At 45.6% G+C, this 21,847-nt stretch overlaps 1 protein-coding gene across 1 annotated transcript in view; it reads left to right on the top strand.

The window, feature by feature from the left end:
* The window catches only part of NT5DC1 (5'-nucleotidase domain containing 1), a 1,278,063-nt gene that overhangs the window by 852,586 nt on the left and 403,630 nt on the right, over positions 1 to 21,847 (top strand). The window contains exon 8 of the mRNA XM_085612174.1: positions 7,725 to 7,822. Coding sequence (XP_085468300.1) covers positions 7,725 to 7,822 — 98 coding nt within the window. The remainder of the gene's footprint in view (positions 1 to 7,724; positions 7,823 to 21,847) is intronic.

Raw genomic sequence — 21,847 nt, 5'->3', positions numbered from 1 at the left:
ACAGTACATTATTGTGTCTGTTGGTTAACTTCTGAGTTCGTGTCTCCCACAATATCTTCCTGAGGAGCCTTCAGCGAAATGCCCTCATTGCTCTGAATGTGAAGTGCAGAAAGGATGTCATCGGCCCAGTTCTCAAAACTACAGTAGGACACCCCCCATGACACCAATGGTAACTGGATGGAAAGAAAATTGGTCCTCCCTACCAATCCAATCTCTCCATCTAAAGTTTCTGCCCTCTCAAGTCCCTTCTCCCAAATATTTCCTAATTGGAACTAGCAGCTTAAGGTCCGTGTAATAGATGTCATGATCTGCACATTTCGAGTGGGCACCATTTGCTTTTTAACAATGCATCATCTTGATTTGAATTCAGTACATGAGTTACTAGATTTGGGTATTCCAAGCCATTCCATAACAAATCTTGACAAAGGTGAGATATCTGGCCTTTTACACTGAGAGGCTTTGACTTGTGTCCAGTTGTGTCAGACAGTGTATTTGAAGAGGGTGCTGACACTTGTTACAGCTTCTCAGGATGGTTGCTGTGCTTTGAGTGGACAATATGGACATTTCTCAGCAGGGTTGTCATTCTTTGAATGTGCCTGAAGCAGCACTTCTGAACAAGACTGCTATACGTTAACTAGAGCTGTCCCTGCACTTACTGGCAGGGCTGTTGTGCTATTAAATGGATACAATGCTCACTTAGAATTGCCGCAATAGGTTCAGTAGGGAATGCCTGCAGTCCTCATCAGGCCTGCTAAACGTTTAGTGATTGAATTGTGGCCCATCCACTGGAACATGCGAGAAAATAATGATGGTAAGATTGATTGTATTGATCCAAAAGAACATTAAGCCACTTGGCTAGTATCATTGATGCAGAAGTATGAGAGTTCTGTCAAGACTTTGCGAGTGGTTCCTAAGGAGCAGTACTTGATAAGCGTGCTGAGCGGTCTCCTGTATCATTCAGAAGAGTGTTTGGTAGCAAAATGCAACAGAGGCCTTAATGACAAAGTCGAGTGGTCATGACTGTGGCCCTGTGCAATCCATTCAAAAGGTATCACTGAAGCATTGAGGTTTTATGAGGGAAATTAGGGAGGATAAGGAACCTACGGAAACAGAGCTAGAGGAGATCTGAGACAAAGAGTAGAAGGAGGGGCCCACATGGAAGGAGGGGAACCAGGAAAGAGCAAGGTCCATTACACCAAACGTACATAGTACATTTTAGTAGGGCATTGTGGCTAACCCTATCTTTGACCTTGACTGGTCAAGTAGGATTAGTATGGAGGTAAGAATGTTGTAATGGGCAATAGGGAAGTTCAAGGCATGTAAAGTGGTTAAATGGACCCTCCTGTGAATGATGTCAGAGTATGTTAAAAAAAGCAAGATTATATCAATGAAAGGAGCATTCTGACGTTCTTATTGTTATTGATTGTCAGTGGGGCAGGGTAGCTACAGAGTCTGACTGAAAGGAATTGAAGAGACCTTTGGTGAACAAGTTGAAAAGTAGTTTCTCAAAGATTACAAAGAAGAAGCAGAGTAAGACTGCCTGGAATTAATTAGTTGTAGTGGAAAGGTGACTTGTGGTTTTTTTTTGGCAACCTGACACCGGTTTGCCCTGATATGGGCTCTTCAGTTGCGTTCAGCTTGGTTGCAGTGGCACATTGAGCAAGGGACCTACATCTAGGTATACCCTTGACCACTTACATCAGACACTCAAAAGTGGATAGGAAGATGCTTGCAAAATGTCTAAACACTATCAATCACTTCAGGGTAGCTTTCCAACCCATCGTTCTTATGCCCATCATGCCACCTCAGTTAGGACCCAGTCATATGCAAATCAGTCTTGACCCTCCTCTCATAGAAACATTCCAGGCTGAACTGCCAGGTCAGGTCCTTAGAAACCGGAACACAAGCAACCCAAGAATTGTTTCACCCCGATTTGGTCTCGTCAGTCGGGCGCGGCTTGGTTTCAGTCGCACAGCAAGCAAATCGCTCACATCTGGACATGCCCATGGCCACTTAGGGCGATTCAAAGCTGGGCTATTGACTCTGGGATTTCCGAGGTATGTTGAGGATATTCCAACTCTGACCCTTCCTAGTAATGATAGAAAGATGCTACATAGTGTTTGTGAAGTGTAGGAGATTCGAGAGGCACAACAACAACTCAAACCAAGGAAGTCCCCTGTGCCCATTGGGTTTCCACCCAAGTTCTTTAAACACCTGGGGCGACCGTTCTGGGAGCTGCTCAGCAACATTCTGTATGAGGCAATAAGAGTAGGCAGCCTGCCACAAGACTTTAGGATGGCAACATTAGCACCCAGCTAGAAGGCGAGCAAGCCTGCAGAACAGTGCACCTTCTACAGGCTAATCATTTTGCTCAACATCGGAGTAAAAATCTTGGCAAAAGTGTTGGCTAGTTGCCTCATTCAAATCATTGACAAATTAATAGCTCCATACTAGTTGGGATTTATAGCCCTGAGATCAAAGCAACATAGCCTTAGCAGGCTATTTGGGTGCCTGGAAAGGGGTTGATACCATGCAGGAACTGTCTATTCTACTGTCCCTAGTTGCCGAAAGGCATCTGATTCGGTCGAATGGCATTATCTGTTTGCAGGAGCCGGCAATTTTGTTGGCCCTAGAAGCCAACAAGGCTTGGTCGAATGCCATCATCTGTTTTGCATTATCTGTTGGCTATCTGACATAAAACTGGGTTTGGATCCACGTTTCTGTCATGAATGAGATTACTAGATGCCAACCCGTAGCTAACATAAAGGTTAATGGAGAATTGTCACAGGAGTTCGAGCTGGGGTGGAGGATGAGTCAGGGATGCCTTCTCTCTCCCCTACTGATTGCACTGGCCCTGGAAACCCTCACGGTGTATGGATGGGTACAGGTGGACACTCAGATCTGTGAGCTAGGTGGACACTAGATTGGAAGATGTTTTCTCCCTTTATGCTGACAATGTATTGGTGTATTTGGCTGATCCAGTGCGGTATCCAGGGTCTTGTAAATACTGTACCTATTTGGTAGACATTCAGGGATACGCATGAACTTGCACAAGTCAATGGAACAGGTAATCAAAATATGGAAAAGGGCTATGCGACAGCTGGAGTGGGAGAGAAGGTGTCACTGGAAATGCCTCTATGGAAGTCAGATGTTTTGACAGATTTTAAATTATTGGAGGGTGAAATGCAATGGGACATGCTGGGGCTATCCAAACTGGGCAACATATGGGACACCTTCCATTTAAAGAGCTACAACACTAATGCAAGCTGGCTGTGAACTAGCATTATCACTACATACATGTGAAACATGTTCTCGCAAGATATGGGGATCGACTTCAGAATTTAACTGAGGAAAGGCCCCCAGAATGTAGACTTTTAGCCATACCCTACATAAGCATGCTGTAAGAAATTGGGTTTTTGATTGAGGGGGTGAAAAGCCATCTCAAAAAGCAACAAAAGTCACTAAATTAACCTGTGATTAGCCCTCTGGTAGCTTGGCACAAAAGGAGTGACCCTTAACTTAGCGGCACTATGTTAAGTATTTATGCCACACACAAACAGTAATAAAGTGATTACACAACACAATAAAAATCCCGAAACAATTTAGAGAAATAGTATACATTTTAATAAATAAAACGAGACCAAAATGACAAACGTCCAGTCAGTCGAACCAGGTATCAGTAATTTAAAAAGTTTAAGTAAAAATAGCATCAAGGAGCAGAAAGCACTAACTCTGGATATCTGGTCGCACTAGACCGGGAAAAAGTCACAAGTTTAGGCCGTACAGTGATGGGGTGCAGGCCAGATACAGGGACTAAATTAGTCCTGCTAAAAAAGTTACCTTTTCAAAGTTTGGTGCGCAGAGTTCAAAATGTTTGGATTTCACAGGAGAATTTCCACTGATGGCAGCCAAGGGTCCAGGATCTGGGGAGATACCTCTTGGGGATCAGGAACACACTCCAGCAGAAGCCAGCAGGACTCAGACAGGTCCAGGTGCAGGCCCAGTTGCAGGATTAGCCAGAGCCAGTTGCAACAGGTCAGCTGGGCAGTTGCAGAGAGGCCTCTGGAATTGTTACCCCCGTAGCTCAGAACAGGAAGTCAGCCAACTGATCCTTCGACTCATTCTGGTAGTCCTGGGTTCAAGTAGATAGTCTCTCTCCTTCAAGGCAGGCTTCAAGCAGTAGGGCAGTCCTCTGACAAATGAGGCAGGCTTCAAGCAGCAGGGCAGTCCTCTGAAGACCAAGGCAGGCTTCAAGCAGCACGGCAGTCCTCTGGTAGCGGCAACAGGACAGTTCTTCTGAGGAAACAAGGCAGGGCTCAACCAGCAGGGCAGTCCTCTAAAAAATAAGGCAGGTTTCAAGCAGCAGGGCATGCCTCTGAATAATAAGGCAGGCCTCAAGCAGCAGGGGAGTACTCTGAGAAAAAAGGCAGGCCTTGAGCAGCAGGACAGTCCCCTGGAGTACAAGTCAGTCCTTCTGTAGTCTTCGGCAGGTCCAGGAGTGAACTTAAGAGTGGGTCTCAGGGTCCTATTTGTCTATCCTGTGCCAGCTTTGAAGTGAAGTGGGAGAAGCTTCTAGACCCCCCACCCCAGATCGTGATGGAATTTCCTTCTTCCCTGCCCAGGCTCCAAGGGGGCTTGGGTGACAAAAGTCTAGTGTGAAGTCCATTGTGAGTTGCTGAAGTAGCTCCTTTTTGAAATGTAAGTGGGGCTGTGCACAGCTCCACCTCTCCTATGCTGACAGGATGGCCCTTCCTTCCAACACTTAATCCCCCTTTGTGTCACAGTCTGGGAGGAATACACAAAGGCCAACTGCCATGGTAATCACAGTAATGTGATTCCGCACACAGACTGCAGGCACCAAAGGATTAGGGCATGGAAATACTGACTTTCTATAAGTGCTATTTTCAAAATTGTAATCTAAAATCCTACTTTACCATTACACAGGATTTTAAATTACACTTCATTTAAGTCCAAACATGACAATCCTACCTGCTCCCAATCAAACGTTATCACTTATTAAACGTAATAAGGTAACCCAATGTTATCCTATGGGAGATGTAGGCCTTGCAGTAGTGAAAGATCAAATTTACCAGTTTTTCACTACCAGGATGTGTAAAATTTAAAAATACATTTCTACCTTTTAAATATATTGCACCCAGCCCGATGGGCCGTTTAGGGCCTACCTAAGGCGTGACTTATGTGTATTAAAAAGGAGATTTTAGGCCTAACAAAAGGTTTATTTTGCCATGTCGAAGTGGCAGTTTAAAACTGTACACAGAGTGCAATGGCAGCCATGAGACATGTTTTAAAAGTATACTTAACTGGGTGGTACAATAATTGCTGCAGGCTCACTAGTAGCATTTAATTTACAGGTCCTGGGCACATGTTGTACCATTTAACTAGGGCTTATAAGTTAAATTAAATGTGCCAATTGAGTGTATTCGAATTTTACCATGTTAGTGGAGTGTGCACAAGCCCTTTAGCACTGTTTAGCAGTGGTAAAGTGCACAGAGACTTAAGACCAACAAAAATTAATTAAAAAAAAAGAAACAGGAGGAATGAATGCAAAAAGGTTGGTGGAGAGCCTGCAGAGCGTCAACTCATGATATCTTGCATATCTATAGGACCATGCTGAGTGACTGGGAGCCCTGCTTAGCCTCATTGAAACAAAAATGGTAACTAGACTTAGGAATCTTGAAGGATGAACAGTGGGGGCAAACATGTTGACACCGAAGGCCATCAAGCCAGGGTTCTGCCTAGTGCAGTTGAAGATCTTTCAATGGGCCTAGACTTTTTCATATAGGGAGAACAGGCAACGACATGCCTGAGAGGCTGTGGCCAAGCTAGTACATTGCTCCATACTTTGTTAGACTGCTCTCATATACAACTTTTCTCGTCATGAGTCAGCTACCAGATATCAGCTGTAACAGGAGAAGATTTGACACTCGGTACACCATTGGCCACATTGGGTATCTGAGGAGCGTAGACTCTACCCAAATATATACTGCTATTGTGTAATGTTGCTCTAATTGGGCCAAGAAGAACATTGTTCTGCTGGAGCATTTGTTGTCCAACATGGACTGGTGTATGCAGGTGGAGACGTCTGTGTATAAAGCAAGAGGATGCTCACAGAAATTTGAGATTTGAGCTAGGTGGGGACTATGGTGAGACTTTCACCAAACAGACTGAGACCCCTTGTTAGGGGAGGATAGGTACACAAGGGCCCCAAAGATGAGCAGATATTTAGTCAGATAGTTCACAAACAAGGGAGGACAAAGATCGAGCATTATTTATTCATATATGCCCTGCTTGTTCTTAATGTCTATACTAAAAAAAATATTTTCAGAGTGTAATTGAACTGTATCAGATTACTGTTTACGTTTTCATAGTTTTTACAGGTGATGCAAACTTTAATAAAAATAAATCTTTTTACAGAATGGTAATAAATAGCATATTATACTCTGTGCATCTGCGTATATGGTTTATGCCATGGTATGTTTTATGTGTATTTGTTTTAATGAAAGGTTTTTAACCAAAACCCGGATTCAAGGGTTTAAATGTGAGCACTGGGGTAAAAATCAAATTAAAGAATCCTCCTGACAATGAGTGCTTAATTTGAGCCGGTGGTTGCAGGTGGAGGCCACTGGCACTCGTTTTTGGGAACCAGCACTTATTTTTCCACATCCCACATTTCCCGACAGCAAGAGGGGGAAAACGAACAAAGGGGAAAGAAGAAGGTAGAAAAAGACAGAAAAAACGTCTCAAAGAGAGAAAGCGGGAAGCGGCAAGAGTGAGATAAAGAGGCGAGAGTGTCGGGAAGTGAAATAGAGAGGCACGAGGGGGATTGAAGAGTGTGCAGCCTTGGTAAACGGCACTCTGTTTAATTGCACCAACCACAGCTTCTGAGCAGAGCTTTCCCCACCTCTACTCATTCTTTTACAAACTAAGCACTGCTCTGACTATCATGAGAGTTGTTTCCCTTTGTAAAGTAATTGTTACATGCAATATGTAAGGCAGTAAACAATGCTTTTCTAATGCCAATTATTTTTCTGAACTGTGCTAAAAGAGAGAAATTACCCTTTGCACTGTAGTAATCCATGTGTGAATGTGCGTTTATGAGTACAGTTTATCTAAATAACATATTATTGAGCCACATTTATTTTCACTACCATCGAGATGGCATACAGTTTTGCCGTACTTATTCCACTACTCTTTCACTTCTCCTCATATTTCTATCAATGAGTTAAATTGCAAATCAACCATGCATTGGTTTTCTCTGTGTTGCCTCCCAGTGTTGCAGAGAAAGAGATTTTTAGCATTTACTGATCTCTGCTTCTCCGAGTGTCACGTTGTCTTCCAGCTTTTGTCTACTGATGATGGAATTGAGATGAAAATTCTAGGATATTAATACTTTATATTGTAGTTTTCTGAAGCACTACATTTCTCCTTACAGTTACATCACAGTGATGAAGCTGTGGGAAAAATTCCACTTTGAGTGAGATGCATGAAGTTCGAGTCAGCATGTGTATGCTGTATACTTCTATAAGTAGAACTATATATTCTCACTTTACTCTAAGAGTGAAAATGTTTTTGTTTTTTTATTGGTTTTGAAAAATATACATTAATCACAAGCTTCTGCATTATGGGCCAGACCTAGTGCTACAGATTTATTGAAAAAACTCTGTGCTATATTCTTTGATATTATAATCTCCTTTTCATTTTAGGGAGAATTTTGAAGAACTGTTTGAAATAATTATTACAAATGCTTTGAAACCTGGTTTCTTCTCCCAGAGACCACACAAGAGGCACTTTCATATTCTCGGTAAGCAGTTCTTCATTTCATTTTATATATGTTCCTTTAGGTATGTATGACAACCGTGCATTGGAAGGTCAAGTTGAACAATTAGGGGCCGTATGTACGAAAGGATGTAGCATTTCTTAAAGGACCGAATCACAATTTTGGTCGTTTAAGAAATGCTACATTTTCTTTCCATATATACAAAGACAGTTAGGTAACCACAAAATGAGATTTCTGTGCAGTAAAAATTGCATTTTGTGATTCCCTATATATGAAATCGCAAACAGGGATTTCCCATATGCGATTTCCTAAGCACATGTACAAAGTATTTCCTAAATGTGAAATGGGCATTTAGGAAATGCTATTTCCATTGCCTCAAAGTCGATGGTAAGCATGTGCAATTTTTATAAAATGCACCCAAAATGCATTTTTTAAAGTGTCATGTAGTGCGCACATGCCCAGAGGGCATTTATGCACTTAACATGTGCACCACTTTTCTTTTGGGGGGGTGCTTCAAGGGGAGCCTTTGGCCCACAGGAACCCTTGGTTTTGCATTTCCAAATTTGCTATTTTCTATTAAGAAATAGCAAATCTGGAAAAGTAAAACCATTTGTACCCATGGACATTTAACAAATGGTTTATCATTTCCTAAAAAGCGATTTCCTAATAGTAATTCCTACTCTGTTTGGAATCGCTATTAGGAAATCTTAATTTTTGTCCATTACATTTTGCATTTCTTAAATAGCAATTTCTTAGAATTCGCAACCATTTATGACCATGACTTGAGTGATGTAATATGTGAGGTCATAAGCAGTCCATTGCGGTGCGTAAGTTATAGTTAGCTCCGGTAACTATAACTGCTGAATTTCTATGGTTTTGTATGAGTTTAATCTGAACCTAACTGTAATGTCCCTGTAACCTTTGTTTCTTTCTGTGAATTTCTACAATTTTTCAAATCCTATTTCCTAACTATATTGTCCCTGTAACCTTTTTTTTAAGTGAAATTCTATGTTTTTTATCTGGTAGTCATGTTTGCAGAGTGGGTGGAGAATGGGGGCAGGGCCTTCGACTAGGTCTCAGGAATCGCACTGTGCCTAACTGACTGGAGGTAACAAAAAGGCTTCTTGGCCTCCACGGACCCTCAGCATCCAAGAGGACTTCATCCCCCAACCAATAGTGCACCAGGAGGTACATTCGCAGAGCAATGGAGAAAGGGAGGGGACCTCCGACTAGCTCTCAGCAATCGTGCTGTGTGGGACTTACTGGAGGTAACAGGTGGGGTTCTTGGCTCTCAATGACCCTCAGCATCCAAGGGGATTTCACTCCCCAACCTGTAGTGCGCCAGGGGGCGTGTTTGCAGAGTGGTGGAGAATGGGGGCAGGGCCTCAGACCAGCTCACACCAATCTTGCTGTGTACAACTTACTGGAGGTAACAGGAGGGGTTCTCGGCCCCTAAGGGCCCTCAGTATCCAAAGGGACTCCATTCCCCAACCAGCGCGGCCTCCTCCCCGGGCTGATTTCGGCCCGAGGACCCATTCCCTGGTGCCCGGCCATTTGCAGATAGGGTAGGGGGCTGCGCGGTCCCCCTCCCTGGGCCGAATTTGTCCCCAGGGCTCCCATCCCTCGGGACCTGCCCATCTTAATGTGGGGCCCCTGGGCACCTACTCCAAGGTGAGGAGTATGAGGGCCCCCGCCATCCCTGCTGGCTCCCCGCCTCCTGCGGAAGCCAGCATTGCTTTTAGACATAGGGAGCTGCTAAACATCTCCCTCTGTCTAAAAGCAATTCTGCTCCGCTTCCAGCATTAAAAAGGCAAATTCACCCAATCACAAAGTAGCTCAATATAAACATAGAAAACAAACTGAGGCAAGGGAATGTGGCACCATAAAAAATAAGGGAAATTTAAATTAACCATTTATATTCAATCCAAAATTATATTTTTAAGATGTTAAACCAAAACAAACCTATGATTGATTAATACAGATCAACAGCAAAAAATCATGGCAAGTGCCCCATTGTATTAAAGATAATATATGTCCAATAAAAGCTTGAAACAAATAATTTGAACACTGCAATTTGATCACACAAACTAATAGGTTTGAAGAATAAATCTTAAATTGATTAATATCTTCTAATGGATGAATTTGATGATGCTCCCAAAATGATAAGTTTATAAAATTAAGTATAAAACAATATAATATCATTATATATATATAATAAAAAAGAGAAAAAAAATGGGAAAAAGGGGGCCAAAAAAGAGGGGAGGGAAAAGGGTGAGGCTGGAGTCAGAAGTCAAGATAACCGTTCTAAAATGAAATGAATGAATTGCTAGTGCTGTGATGTAGGGCTGCCAGTGATAAAGATGAACACGGATGTTAGTGTGTTATTAACATGCTGCAAAATCGACAGAACAACATAATAAATGTTTACAAAAAGTTGTGGAGGTCTTCACTCGTATTCATTCCATTAGGCATTCTGGTATCAAGTAATAGAATGAAGGAAGACCCTAACTGACGTAGTTGTTTTTCTCTATTACCCCCACGAATTGAAGGGGGTACTGCCCCAATGACATAGTATTTAAGGTCACAGATTTTGTTGGAATGAATGGCTTTAAAATGTCGGGCAACAGGGTACGTAGAATCCGAGTTGACAATCGCACGTAGATGTTGCAAAATGTGATTGAAAACAGGCAATTTTGTGCTGCCAATGTACTTGAGGTGACATGTACACTCAAGTACATAAACTGCAAAATCCGTGCGGCACGTAAAATGATTTTTTATTTGAACTGGAACATTGCTGAATGCTGTATAGTATTCAGAAATGTTAGTTCCAAATTTACAGGCACGACAGGATAAACATTTAAAAAAGCCAGGACGTGACAGCCAAGTAGTTTTGGCCATAAGTTCAGGACTAGATTTAATCAGAGCATCCCTCATAGAGGGAGCTCTCCTGAAAGTGATGTTAGGTAAGATGGGCAGTAAAAATTTCAGAGTAATGTCAGTCAAAATAATGGGCCAATGTTTGTAGATTATTTTGCGCACAGTCTTATTTTGTTTGCAGTATGTAGTGATTAATCTGATGGGTTGCATATCATCATTAGTTAATTCACATGTATTTGATGTGACTTGTTGTTGTTTAGTTAAAAGGCAGATTTCACGAGGACACAGGTTAGCTTTGTCAAGAGCTTTCTTTAGGTTAGATTGTTTGTAACCCCGAGCTAAAAAGCGATCTAGCGCTTCTTTCTGACATTGTTCTAGGTCAGATTGACGGCTACAAATCCGCCGTAAGTGGAGGAATTCCCCATAGGGTATACTGTGTATAAGATGGGGTGGATGCGCACTGCTGGCATGTAAAATGGAATTTCCAGCAGTGATTTTCCTGTGCAATTTGGTTTATATCTGGTTTTCCACAATAAAAACCTCCACATCCAAAAATTCAACCCTCTCAGTACTGATGGTAGCCGTGAAACATAAATTCATGGTATTGGTGTTGATAGATGTTACAAACAACGCTGCCTTAACTTTAGTTCCTTCCCAGACGATAAAAATATCATCAATATATCTGCCATAAAAGCGGATATGTGTATCCCACATTGTCTTGTGGGCGGCCATGAGGACATGTTCCTCCCACCAACCAACCAAAAGGCAGGCATAGGTTGGAGAAAAACAAGCCCCCATAGCCACCCCCCTCAATTGTCTGTATAATACTTTGTCAAAAAGAAACACATTGTTGTTAAGGCAAAGATCAATCATTTGAAGGAGCATGGAGTTGTGGTCATTAAAATTGATTGAGCGAGAGTCCCAAAAATGTTTAACAGCTATCAACCCTTGAGAATGTATGATGCTAGTGTATAAGGAAGCTATGTCAAGCGTTATTAATGTAAAATCAGATTTCCATTGGATTGCCTCTATCTTGTTTAGAAAATCGCCTGTATCCTTTATAAAGGATGGCAGAGCGGTCATGTGAGGCTGGAGAAAGTAATCAACATATTTGGACATAGCTTCCAAAAGGTTATTCCTTGCAGAGATAATAGGTCTGCCAGGTATAGGGTGGATACCCTTATGATCCTTAGGAATAAAGTAAAGAGTAGCAGTTGTGGGAAAATCATTTTTTAGAAACAAATACTCATTCTTGGAAAGAAGACCCATTCTTTTCCACTGTGCCAAATGGGTGGATACAGATTTTTTAACTTGTGTCAAATAGTCACGGCCTACTTTACAATAACAGTTAGTATCAGACAAATGTCGTTGAGCCTCCTGAAGATATTCTGTTTTAGGCCATAAAACTATATTGCCACCCTTATCAGCATATATATATAGATATATGTAATGGTATCAATAATCCTAGTTGTAGTTAAACATGTAATACTAGCAGCTTGCGAATCAACCAAGATACCTGACTTTGGGACATATTTGCCATGGGGAAAATCACTATGACATTACAACATAAGGGCAAAGAGTTCGAAACATGTTCAAGACCTTGCCTGTTGCTGTTATTAGCAGAGTTTAGAGAAAAAATCTGCCCCAAGTACTTTAGAATATCAATGCAGAGTATGGGTACTCTAGTGTTGAGTTGTTCCCATTAACCCCTTCAGTGCCACGGCCTTTCCCCCTCCTGTGCCGGGCGTTGCACTAGTGGGTGGGGTTCATGACGAGATAGTCTCGTCATGGGCACAGCGCAACCGTGCTCCATGACGAGACTATCTCGTCATGGGCACTGAAGAGGTTAATCAGTAGGATCTGCTTGTTTGTTGGACAACATAAACTTTGGATGAAGTGCTTAGACTGATTGCGGGCACCCTTGTAGTATATTTTGGCCTAGAGACCAGCTGGCTCATAGTGCCACCAAAGCCCCCCTAACCTTACAAGGGAGCAAATGGTTCCTGGCAACCACTGAACATGATAACCTTGACCCCTAAGGGATCGTGGAAACAGAACAGAACCTTTTGCTCCGTCACTCGTGCTTACTGGTGCTCTGAGAAATGTACAAAATACACAATGGGACGTTTCCAATATATTTATTGAACCAACGTTATTCTTGTATAGAATACATGTGCTGCGATAATCAGTAGAAAGAAGCAAATGAAAGTGATTTCATGCACCAAAAGTGTAAATGTTAGATACAGTTCTACCATGGTGCTAAAACAGCGGCTATGTGTAGGCATATAAACTAGGCAGTAATCAGACATACTCCTACTATGCAAACCCTACTTCAAGTGTACCTAGAGTGTGTGTAGCTGTGAAGCCAAGGATCCCCCCAAGGGACGACACAACTCCTTCGCCTGGTGAAAGAGAATGTAGGAACCCCTGTTGATCACAAACGACACCCCCTCATGGATATGTAAGACTGCTGCATGGTGAAGTCTCAGCATGCAGGGACCCTCTGTGTCAGCTGAAGTGCCTCCTCTACTAATCTTTTGGGATGCTCTTTATTTACAATAGAAAGCAGCCTTGCGATGTGCATATAGATTAGCGATGTTATGGATATGTAGCTAGCCTTGTCATCCCGTGGATGAAGATAGAACGCATTTGTACATAGTGCGTATAAGGGCCTTGTACATGATGTTCGAGGCATCATGATGTTGTGCGAAGCTAGATGTGTAAACAAAGTAGTTTCAGAGAAACTGATCCAACATTGTTGTGCACGCAAATATGTGCAAAAGGTCACGGGAGAAATTTTATTGTGAAAAGTAGGACAATATGAGAAATGAGCCGCTTTGCTAAATGGGCCTAACCTGGGCACATAACACTAGTTAAATGATAGCTGGAAAAGTGACCTAATATGATTTGGCGTGGTCAACCTAACAGTTGATGTCTACGCTATGCTGTTACGCTCTCAGATCCATCAGAGCTGCATCTGAGCTGCTGCTACAGCATCAGGAGTTGCCGGATTTGACCTGCTGCCTGCCCGCCACTGTATCCCACCTCCTATCTCCTTGCCTCCTTGGCTCCTCGCCACCGCCTGGCCAGTCGTTGTTGCCCCCCATTGAGGGATGGACCTCGACTGGCCCGCTGGACTGTGAAAGTTGCAAAAGCTGCATTGCGGGGGCCGAGTCTCTCCTGACCTTACAACCTGGCCATTAATCTCATGCCCCCCCCCACGCCAGGTCGGTTCTGGCGGGGACGCTGTGCGACCGTGAGGAGGTGAGCTGGGGCGAGAATGGCAGGAGCGGCAGAACTGGGTCGGGTGTTTGAGGTTGTGAGCAGAGGAGGAGTAATCCAGCGCGGCCGCAACTAGCTCACCTGTGGCTGGAAGGAGACAGCAGTAAGTGGCGGAAGCGTCCACTCAGGCTGTGGTGCGGCTTGCTGCCCCACTTCTCCCTGACTGATGCTGCACCCTGCAGGGCTCCATAGACCCCACAGCGGCTCCATTAGCACCCCAGTGGTAGGGAGACCTATTGGAAGAAGAACTGTGCTTTAAAGCACGGTGTAGAAGGCGAAACTGTTCTGACCCAGTGGCATTAACAGAGCAAACTGGAAGGAACATCTTAACCCCTTCGATGCTCATGACGGAACGGTTCCGTCATGAGCATCGGTTGGGCTGTGCTCATGACGGAACCGTTCCGTCATGAGGACAGCCCCCGGGGGAAGCGCTGGCGCTCCCCCCCTTGTGCCTCGATCTTGCCCCCCTTTACGGGGGTGACAGCGGAAGAGCTTCCGCTGCCACCCCCGACCCCCCCCGAGCCCCCCCACGCTTTCTGATGACGTCAGCGCGCACAGCGCGCGCCGGCGTCATCAGGAAGCGTTGGACGCGCTGGAATCCATTTCTTCCAGCGCGTCCAAGGGGAGCAGAGGTAGGTGTTTGGCGTCTGGTGGGGGCCGCGGCGGTGAAATCTCTAGTATTGAGGCATCGGGGGAGAGGAAAGAGTATTTCCTCTCCCCCGATGTCTCAATACAGGGCATTCCTGCTCCACGATCGCGCACAGCGTCGCGATCGTGGAGTAGGGATGCCCCACTAGACACCAGGGATTTTGTATTTTGAGTTTGGGAAGCGACCCCTTAGGCAAGGGTCGCTTCCTTGGGGACGAAAATTTGGCAAAGTCTTTTCTGCCCCCCCTGGGGGCAGATCGGCCCGCTTTCTGCGCGTTTCTGCCCCCAGGGGGGGCAGAAAAGCCCACTAGACACCAGGGATGTTGTTTTTACTATGTAGGAAGCGACCCCTTGGGCAAGGGTCGCTTCCTTGGGGGCAAAATTTGTGGAAGTCTTTTCTGCCCCCCCTGGGGGCAGATCGGTCCGCTTTCTGCGCGTTTCTGCCCCCAGGGGGGGGGCAGAAAAGCCCACTAGACACCAGGGATATCGTTTATGCTATGTAGGAAGCGACCCCTTAGGCAAGGGTCGCTTCCTTGGGGGGCCAAATAATTTGAAGACTTTTCTGCCCCCCCTGGGGGCAGATCGGTCTTCTTTCTGCCCGTTTCTGCCCCTAGGGGGGGCAGAAAAGCCCACTAGACACCAGGGATGTATATTTCGTTATGTAGGAAGCGACCCCTTGGGCAAGGGTCGCTTCCTAGGGTGGTAAAGTGATTAGGAGACTTTTCTGCCCCCCCTGGGGGCAGATCGGTCGTCTTTCTGCCCGTTTCTGCCCCCAGGGGGGGCAGAAAAGCCCACTAGACACCAGGGATGTCTTTTTCTTTATGTAGGAAGCGACCCCTTGGGCAAGGGTCGCTTCCTTTGCGGCCTAATTATTTAGAATACTTTTCTGCCCCCCCTGGGGGCAGATTGGTCGTCTTTCTGTCCGTTTCTGCTCCTTGGGGGGGGGCAGAAAAGCCCACTAGACACCAGGGATATAAATATTATTGTAGGAAGCGACCCCTTGGGCAAGGGTCGCTTCCTTGGGCCCCTAAATGTTTTGAAGACTTTTCTGCCCCCTCTGTGGGCAGATCGGTTTTATTTTTTTGCCGTTTCTGCTCCCATTGGAGGCAGAAAAGCCCACTAGACACCAGGGAATTAGTTCAATTAGAAATAGAAGTGACCCCTCGCTTCCAGGGTGCAATTTGTTATATGTATTTGGCTCACCTGCCCCGGGACTGAATAGCCTTTTTTTTCCTGCTGTTTTCTGCCTGACCTGGCACACAAACCGATTGACCATTTGGGTAGTGACATGGCATGTTATAATGTTTATTGTTATATTTTTTGTGATTTCCAATTGTAATGTTTTTTTTGTTTACTTTTTTGTTCTAGGTGAAGGCTTTTCTTCTGTTCACGGTGACGTTTTGGTTCTGGTGGTTTTGCTGTTTGTGTAGTTTGGTAAGAGACTGTTTTTTTGTACAATGCAAATGTGTTTGATTTCTCTGCCTGTTTTTTTTTGCAAATGGTGTAATAATAGCAGTATGTTTGGTTTTTGAGTTTCAAAAACTTTTTGCATTGGTGCACGATGTGTATTTTGTTGTCTTGTGAGTAATTTGTTTTTTTTTCTTCTTTCTAGTTTGATATCGTTGGTCTTTGCTGTGTCACTGCAGAGTTTGTTTCTGGTGAGTGTAGCTGTCTCTTTTGATTTTGGATTGTATAGTTTTTGAGTACATTGATCTTATTGATATAAGGTACACATTTCTTTACTTACTTGGTTTGCACATTGTTGGTTGTTGTTGACTTGTTTGTGCAGTCTTCCATCTTAGTAGGTATAATGGCTAGCCGCAGGATGACTGCTCAGCAGGTTGTTGGTTTGCTGTTTGAGTCTTCCTCTGATATTGGGTCAGAGACTGACTCTGCTTCTGAGGGAGAGGGGGCAGGGGACGATTCTGGCAGTGAGTTTTCTCTCCGTATGGGGTCATCGGATGATGAAGATACTCTTAGTGCGGATGAAGTGCCTGTGTTAGAGGAGGAGACTGATGTGCCGATAGTGCGGCAAGAGGCATCTGGGCTGCAGCCTGCGGCTGCAAGGCTTCCCGTTGGTGTAGTGCGGCAAGAGACATCTGGGCTGCAGGCTGGGACTGCAAGGCTTCCCGTTGGTGTAGTGCGGCAAGAGGCATCTGGGCTGCAGGCTGGGGCTGCAAGCCTTTCCGTTGGTGTAGTGCGGCAAGAGACATCTGGGCTGCAGGCTGGGGCTGCAAGTCTTCCCGTTGAAAGTGAGGACCTCTGGGTTGCCCCTGGCATGGTGCAGCCGGAATTTCCTGAGTTTACTGGTGTTCCAGGGTCTAGAGTGAATACCGAGAACTTTTTGCCTGTAAATTTTTTTCAGTTGTTTATGGACGATGTGTTTTTGGCAGAGATTGTTGAGCAGACTAATTTGTATGCCGAACAGTTTTTGAGGGACAACAGTGCCAGTCTTAAGCCACACTCTAGAGCTACCCGGTGGACTCCCACAAATGTTGAAGAGATGAAGAAGTTCTTGGGTTTAACTTTTTTGATGGGCTTGCTAAGGAAGCCATCATTGGCTTCATATTGGTCTAGCAGTCCCTTGATGGCAACGTCTATTTTTCCGGCAGTCATGAGTCGTGACAGGTATTTGCTTCTGCTTCGGATGATGCACTTTGTAGATAATGGTTTAGCGTTGCCACGAGATCACCCTGATTGTGATCGTCTTTTTAAGATTAGGCCTGTCCTTGATCACTTTGTTGATCGATTTTCTGAGATTTATGCCCCTGGTAGAGAAATTGCAGTGGATGAGTCTTTGGTGTTGTTCAAGGGCCGCTTGGTTTTTAGGCAATACATTCCTAGTAAGAGGGCACGCTATGGAATAAAGCTGTATATGCTGTGTGACAGTAGGACTGGATATGTCTCTAATTTCAGGGTGTACACCGGTAAGGAATCTAGGTTTAACCTCCCTGGTTGTCCGTCCACTTTTGGAGTGACTGAGAAATTGTTTGGGAACTTGGAAGAGGATTTTTTAACAAAGGCCACCATTTATATGTAGATAACTTCTACACTGGTGTACGGTTGTTCAGGGAATTGGCCAAAGTGGACACTTTTGCTTGTGGCACAGTCCGCTGTAACCGTATAGGTTTTCCGAAAGAACTTGTTTGTCAAAAGCTTGTGCGGGGACAGTGCAGTGCGTTGCGTTGCCAGGAGCTTCTTGCTGTGAAGTTTACAGACAGGAGAGATGTCTACATGCTGACTTCCATCCATGATGAAAGCACTGCACCTGTGACTGTTTGGGGACAGGTCGCTGAAGCGCGCAAACCTGTATGTGTTTTAGACTATAATAGGTACATGGGTGGTGTTGACAGAGTAGATCAGAGGTTGGAACCTTACACTGCTCTTCGTAAGGCTTACATTTGGTACAAGAAGTTGGCTATCCATCTTTTCCACTTGGCAATGTTTAATGCTTTTGTTGTGTTCCAGGATTCTTGCCCTGAGTCAAAGATGACTTTTGTTAAGTTTCAGGAGTCTGTAATAGGCAGCCTTGTTGTAGTGGAACAGGCAAGTGTTCCTAGAGTTGGACTGGTGGAGGATGTTGCTAGATTGAAAGAACGCCACTTTCCAGATCACATTCCTCCCACACCCGCAAAAGATTTTCCCAGTAGGAGATGTAGAGTCTGTTGGCGAAGAGGTTTGCGGAAGGAGAGTCGTATGTACTGCCCCGATTGTCCCTCTCATCCTGCACTGTGTCTCTCTGCTTGTTTTAGAGCGTACCACACGCGAAAGAATTTTTGGGAGGATTCTTGAGTGGTAAAGTGAACTGCCTGGTCTGTATTCTTTGGATAATTTGATTCTGTTTCAATGTTGGTGTTAGTGCAATGTATTTAGTTGCTGATTTTCTGTTAGAAGATTTGTATCTATTTGCAATTTGTTTGTGTTTTTATTTTTTTCTAAAAAAATCCAAAATGTGATGGCGGTGTGTGTAGGCTTGCGCTTGGCTGTTGGTGTGTGTGGACTGGCACTTGGTTGGTGGTGTGCGTGGAATGGTGCTTGGCTGACGGTGTGCGTGGACTGGCGGTGTGCATGGACTGGCGGTGTGCGTGGACTGGTGCGTGGCTGGTGGTGTGCGTGGAATGGTGCTTGGCTGGCGGTGTGCGTGGACTGGTGCGTGGCTGGTGGTGTGCGTGGAATGGTGCTTGGCTGGCGGTGTGCGTGGAATGGTGCTTGGCTGGTGGTGTGCGTGGAATGGTGCTTGGCTGGTGGTGTGCGTGGAATGGTGCTTGGCTGGCGCTGTGCGTGGACTGGTACTTGGCTGGCAGTGTGTGTGGACTGGTGGTGTGTGCGGACTGGTGTTTGGCTGGTGGTGTCCGTGGACTGGAGCTTGGCTGGTGGTGTCCGTGGACTGGAGCTTGTCTGGTGGTGTGTGTGGACTGGAGCTTGGCTGGCGGTGTGCGTGGAATGGTGCTTGTCTGGTGGTGTCCGTGGACTGGAGCTTGGCTGGCGGTGTAGGTGGATTGGCTGCCGGTGTGCCTGGACTGGCGATTGGATGGCGGTGTGCCTGGACTGGCGCTTGGCTAGCGGTGTGCGTGGACTGGCGTTTGGCTAGCGGTGTGTGTCGACCGGTGCTTGGCTGGCTGTGTGTGAGTAGTGACTTTATGCTGGTCACTACACACACTGCTAGCTGAGTGCCACTCCACGCAATCCTTCAGCCTGTGTAGTTGCTGTGTCTGGATTGTGGGCGTGTGAAAGTGATGGGCCCTTGAATGGCGCTGTGTGCCGGTGTGAGTTTTGTTATGTGATGGGCCCGCGGCTGGCGGTGTGAATGGTTTTGTATGTCTCACACGTATGAAAGGTGTATGAATGGCCTGTAAAGAGGTTGGTGCCTTGTCGTGGCTTTACAGCTCACGAGCTGTGAGTCAATGGTTCAGTTTCTTGCCCTTTCAATTATTACCAGTGCATTTCATGTTTTGTGAAATCACTTGGTAATACAATTTTATCTACTGAACCATCACTCACCCTCATGCCAAATCCAACCAGTATGTGTGTGTGCTTGCGGGTTAGATGACTGTGCAGTAATATTTGTCTTTCTGAAGCAGGGTGTACCTTGTCCCTTTTTGGTGATTTTTGTACTGTGTTGCTTTTGTACCTGGTGGTGCGAATGGTCTTGTTTGTATCACGTATGAAAGGTGTGTGAATGGCCTGTAAAGCGGTTGGTGCCTTGACGTGGCTTTACAGCTCACGAGCTGCAAGTCATTGGTTTGGTTTTTTGTGAATTTAATTATTGACAGTGTATTTCATTTTTGTGAAATCTCTTGTTAATAAAATTTAATACACTGAACCATGACTTGCCCTCGTGCCAAATCCAACCAGTATGTGTGTGTGTTTGAGGAATAGATGGTTGTGCAGGAATCTTTGTTTTTTGTTTCTCTGCCAAGGTACACTTTCCATGTAAGAATAACCCACCAACTGTAGATATTGTCGAAAACCTTTGGGAGTTCATGGTGATGTCTCTCTAGTGATTTGAAAAATATTTTTTATCCCCATTGTCCTGTAAACCTCAAATTGTCTGCCACATTTTCTTTGCAGTATTATTCCTAAATTCTCACGCTGTAGTAACAATAGGTAATCTGGTTTTGCAAGGGGGGTTACTTTGGTTTTTTGCCCAGGGCTCGGCGGCCATCTAGGGAAACCTACCAAACCCAGGCATTTTTGAAAACTAGACACCCGGCGGCTTCCAGGGAGGTATGGCTTGCGTGGATCCCCCAACGTTTCCTTACCCAGAATCCCCTGCAAACCTCAATTTTTGCTCCAAAAATCACTTTTTTCACACATTTTGGGGTGGGAAAGTAGTGGCATCACCGGGCTCACACAAATTTACCACCACCCAGCGTTCCCCCAGGTCTCCCGGTAAAAATGGTGCCTCACTTGTGTGGGAGGCCCAAGTACCCGCGGCAGGCAAGGGCCCCAAACGTAGTGAGGCGACCTCAAGATGGCCTATCGCCAAACCACCTGGTTTTGCAAGGGGGGTCACTTTGGTTTTTGGCCCGGTGCGCGGCGGCCATCTAGGGAAACCTACCAAACCCAGGCATTTTTGAAAACTAGACACCCGGCGGCTTCCAGGGAGGTATGGCTTGCGTGGATCCCCCAACGTTTCCTTACCCAGAATCCCCTGCAAACCTCAATTTTTGCTCCAAAAATCACTTTTTTCACACATTTTGGGGTGGGAAAGTAGTGGCATCACCGGGCTCACACAAATTTACCACCACCCAGCGTTCCCCCAGGTCTCCCGGTAAAAATGGTGCCTCACTTGTGTGGGAGGCCCAAGTACCCGCGGCAGGCAAGGGCCCCAAACGTAGTGAGGCGACCTCAAGATGGCCTATCGCCAAACCACCTGGTTTTGCAAGGGGGGTCACTTTGGTTTTTGGCCCGGTGCGCGGCGGCCATCTAGGGAAACCTACCAAACCCAGGCATTTTTGAAAACTAGACACCCGGCGGCTTCCAGGGAGGTATGGCTTGCGTGGATCCCCCAACGTTTCCTTACCCAGAATCCCCTGCAAACCTCAATTTTTGCTCAAAAAATCACTTTTTTCACACATTTTGGGGTGGGAAAGTAGTGGCATCACCGGGCTCACACAAATTTACCACCACCCAGCGTTCCCCCAGGTCTCCCGGTAAAAATGGTGCCTCACTTGTGTGGGAGGCCCAAGTACCCGCGGCAGGCAAGGGCCCCAAACGTAGTGAGGCGACCTCAAGATGGCCTATCGCCAAACCACCTGGTTTTGCAAGGGGGGGTCACTTTGGTTTTTGGCCCGGTGCGCGGCGGCCATCTAGGGAAACCTACCAAACCCAGGCATTTTTGAAAACTAGACACCCGGCGGCTTCCAGGGAGGTATGGCTTGCGTGGATCCCCCAACGTTTCCTTACCCAGAATCCCCTGCAAACCTCAATTTTTGCTCCAAAAATCACTTTTTTCACACATTTTGGGGTGGGAAAGTAGTGGCATCACCGGGCTCACACAAATTTACCACCACCCAGCGTTCCCCCAGGTCTCCCGGTAAAAATGGTGCCTCACTTGTGTGGGAGGCCCAAGTACCCGCGGCAGGCAAGGGCCCCAAACGTAGTGAGGCGACCTCAAGATGGCCTATCGCCAAACCACCTGGTTTTGCAAGGGGGGTCACTTTGGTTTTTGGCCCGGTGCGCGGCGGCCATCTAGGGAAACCTACCAAACCCAGGCATTTTTGAAAACTAGACACCCGG

The sequence above is a fragment of the Triturus cristatus genome, chromosome 6 (genome assembly GCF_964204655.1).
Source record: "Triturus cristatus chromosome 6, aTriCri1.1, whole genome shotgun sequence".
Lineage (NCBI taxonomy): Eukaryota > Metazoa > Chordata > Amphibia > Caudata > Salamandridae > Triturus > Triturus cristatus.
The sequence above is the reverse complement of the archived record's forward strand: the minus strand, read 5'-3'. Positions and strand labels throughout refer to the sequence as shown.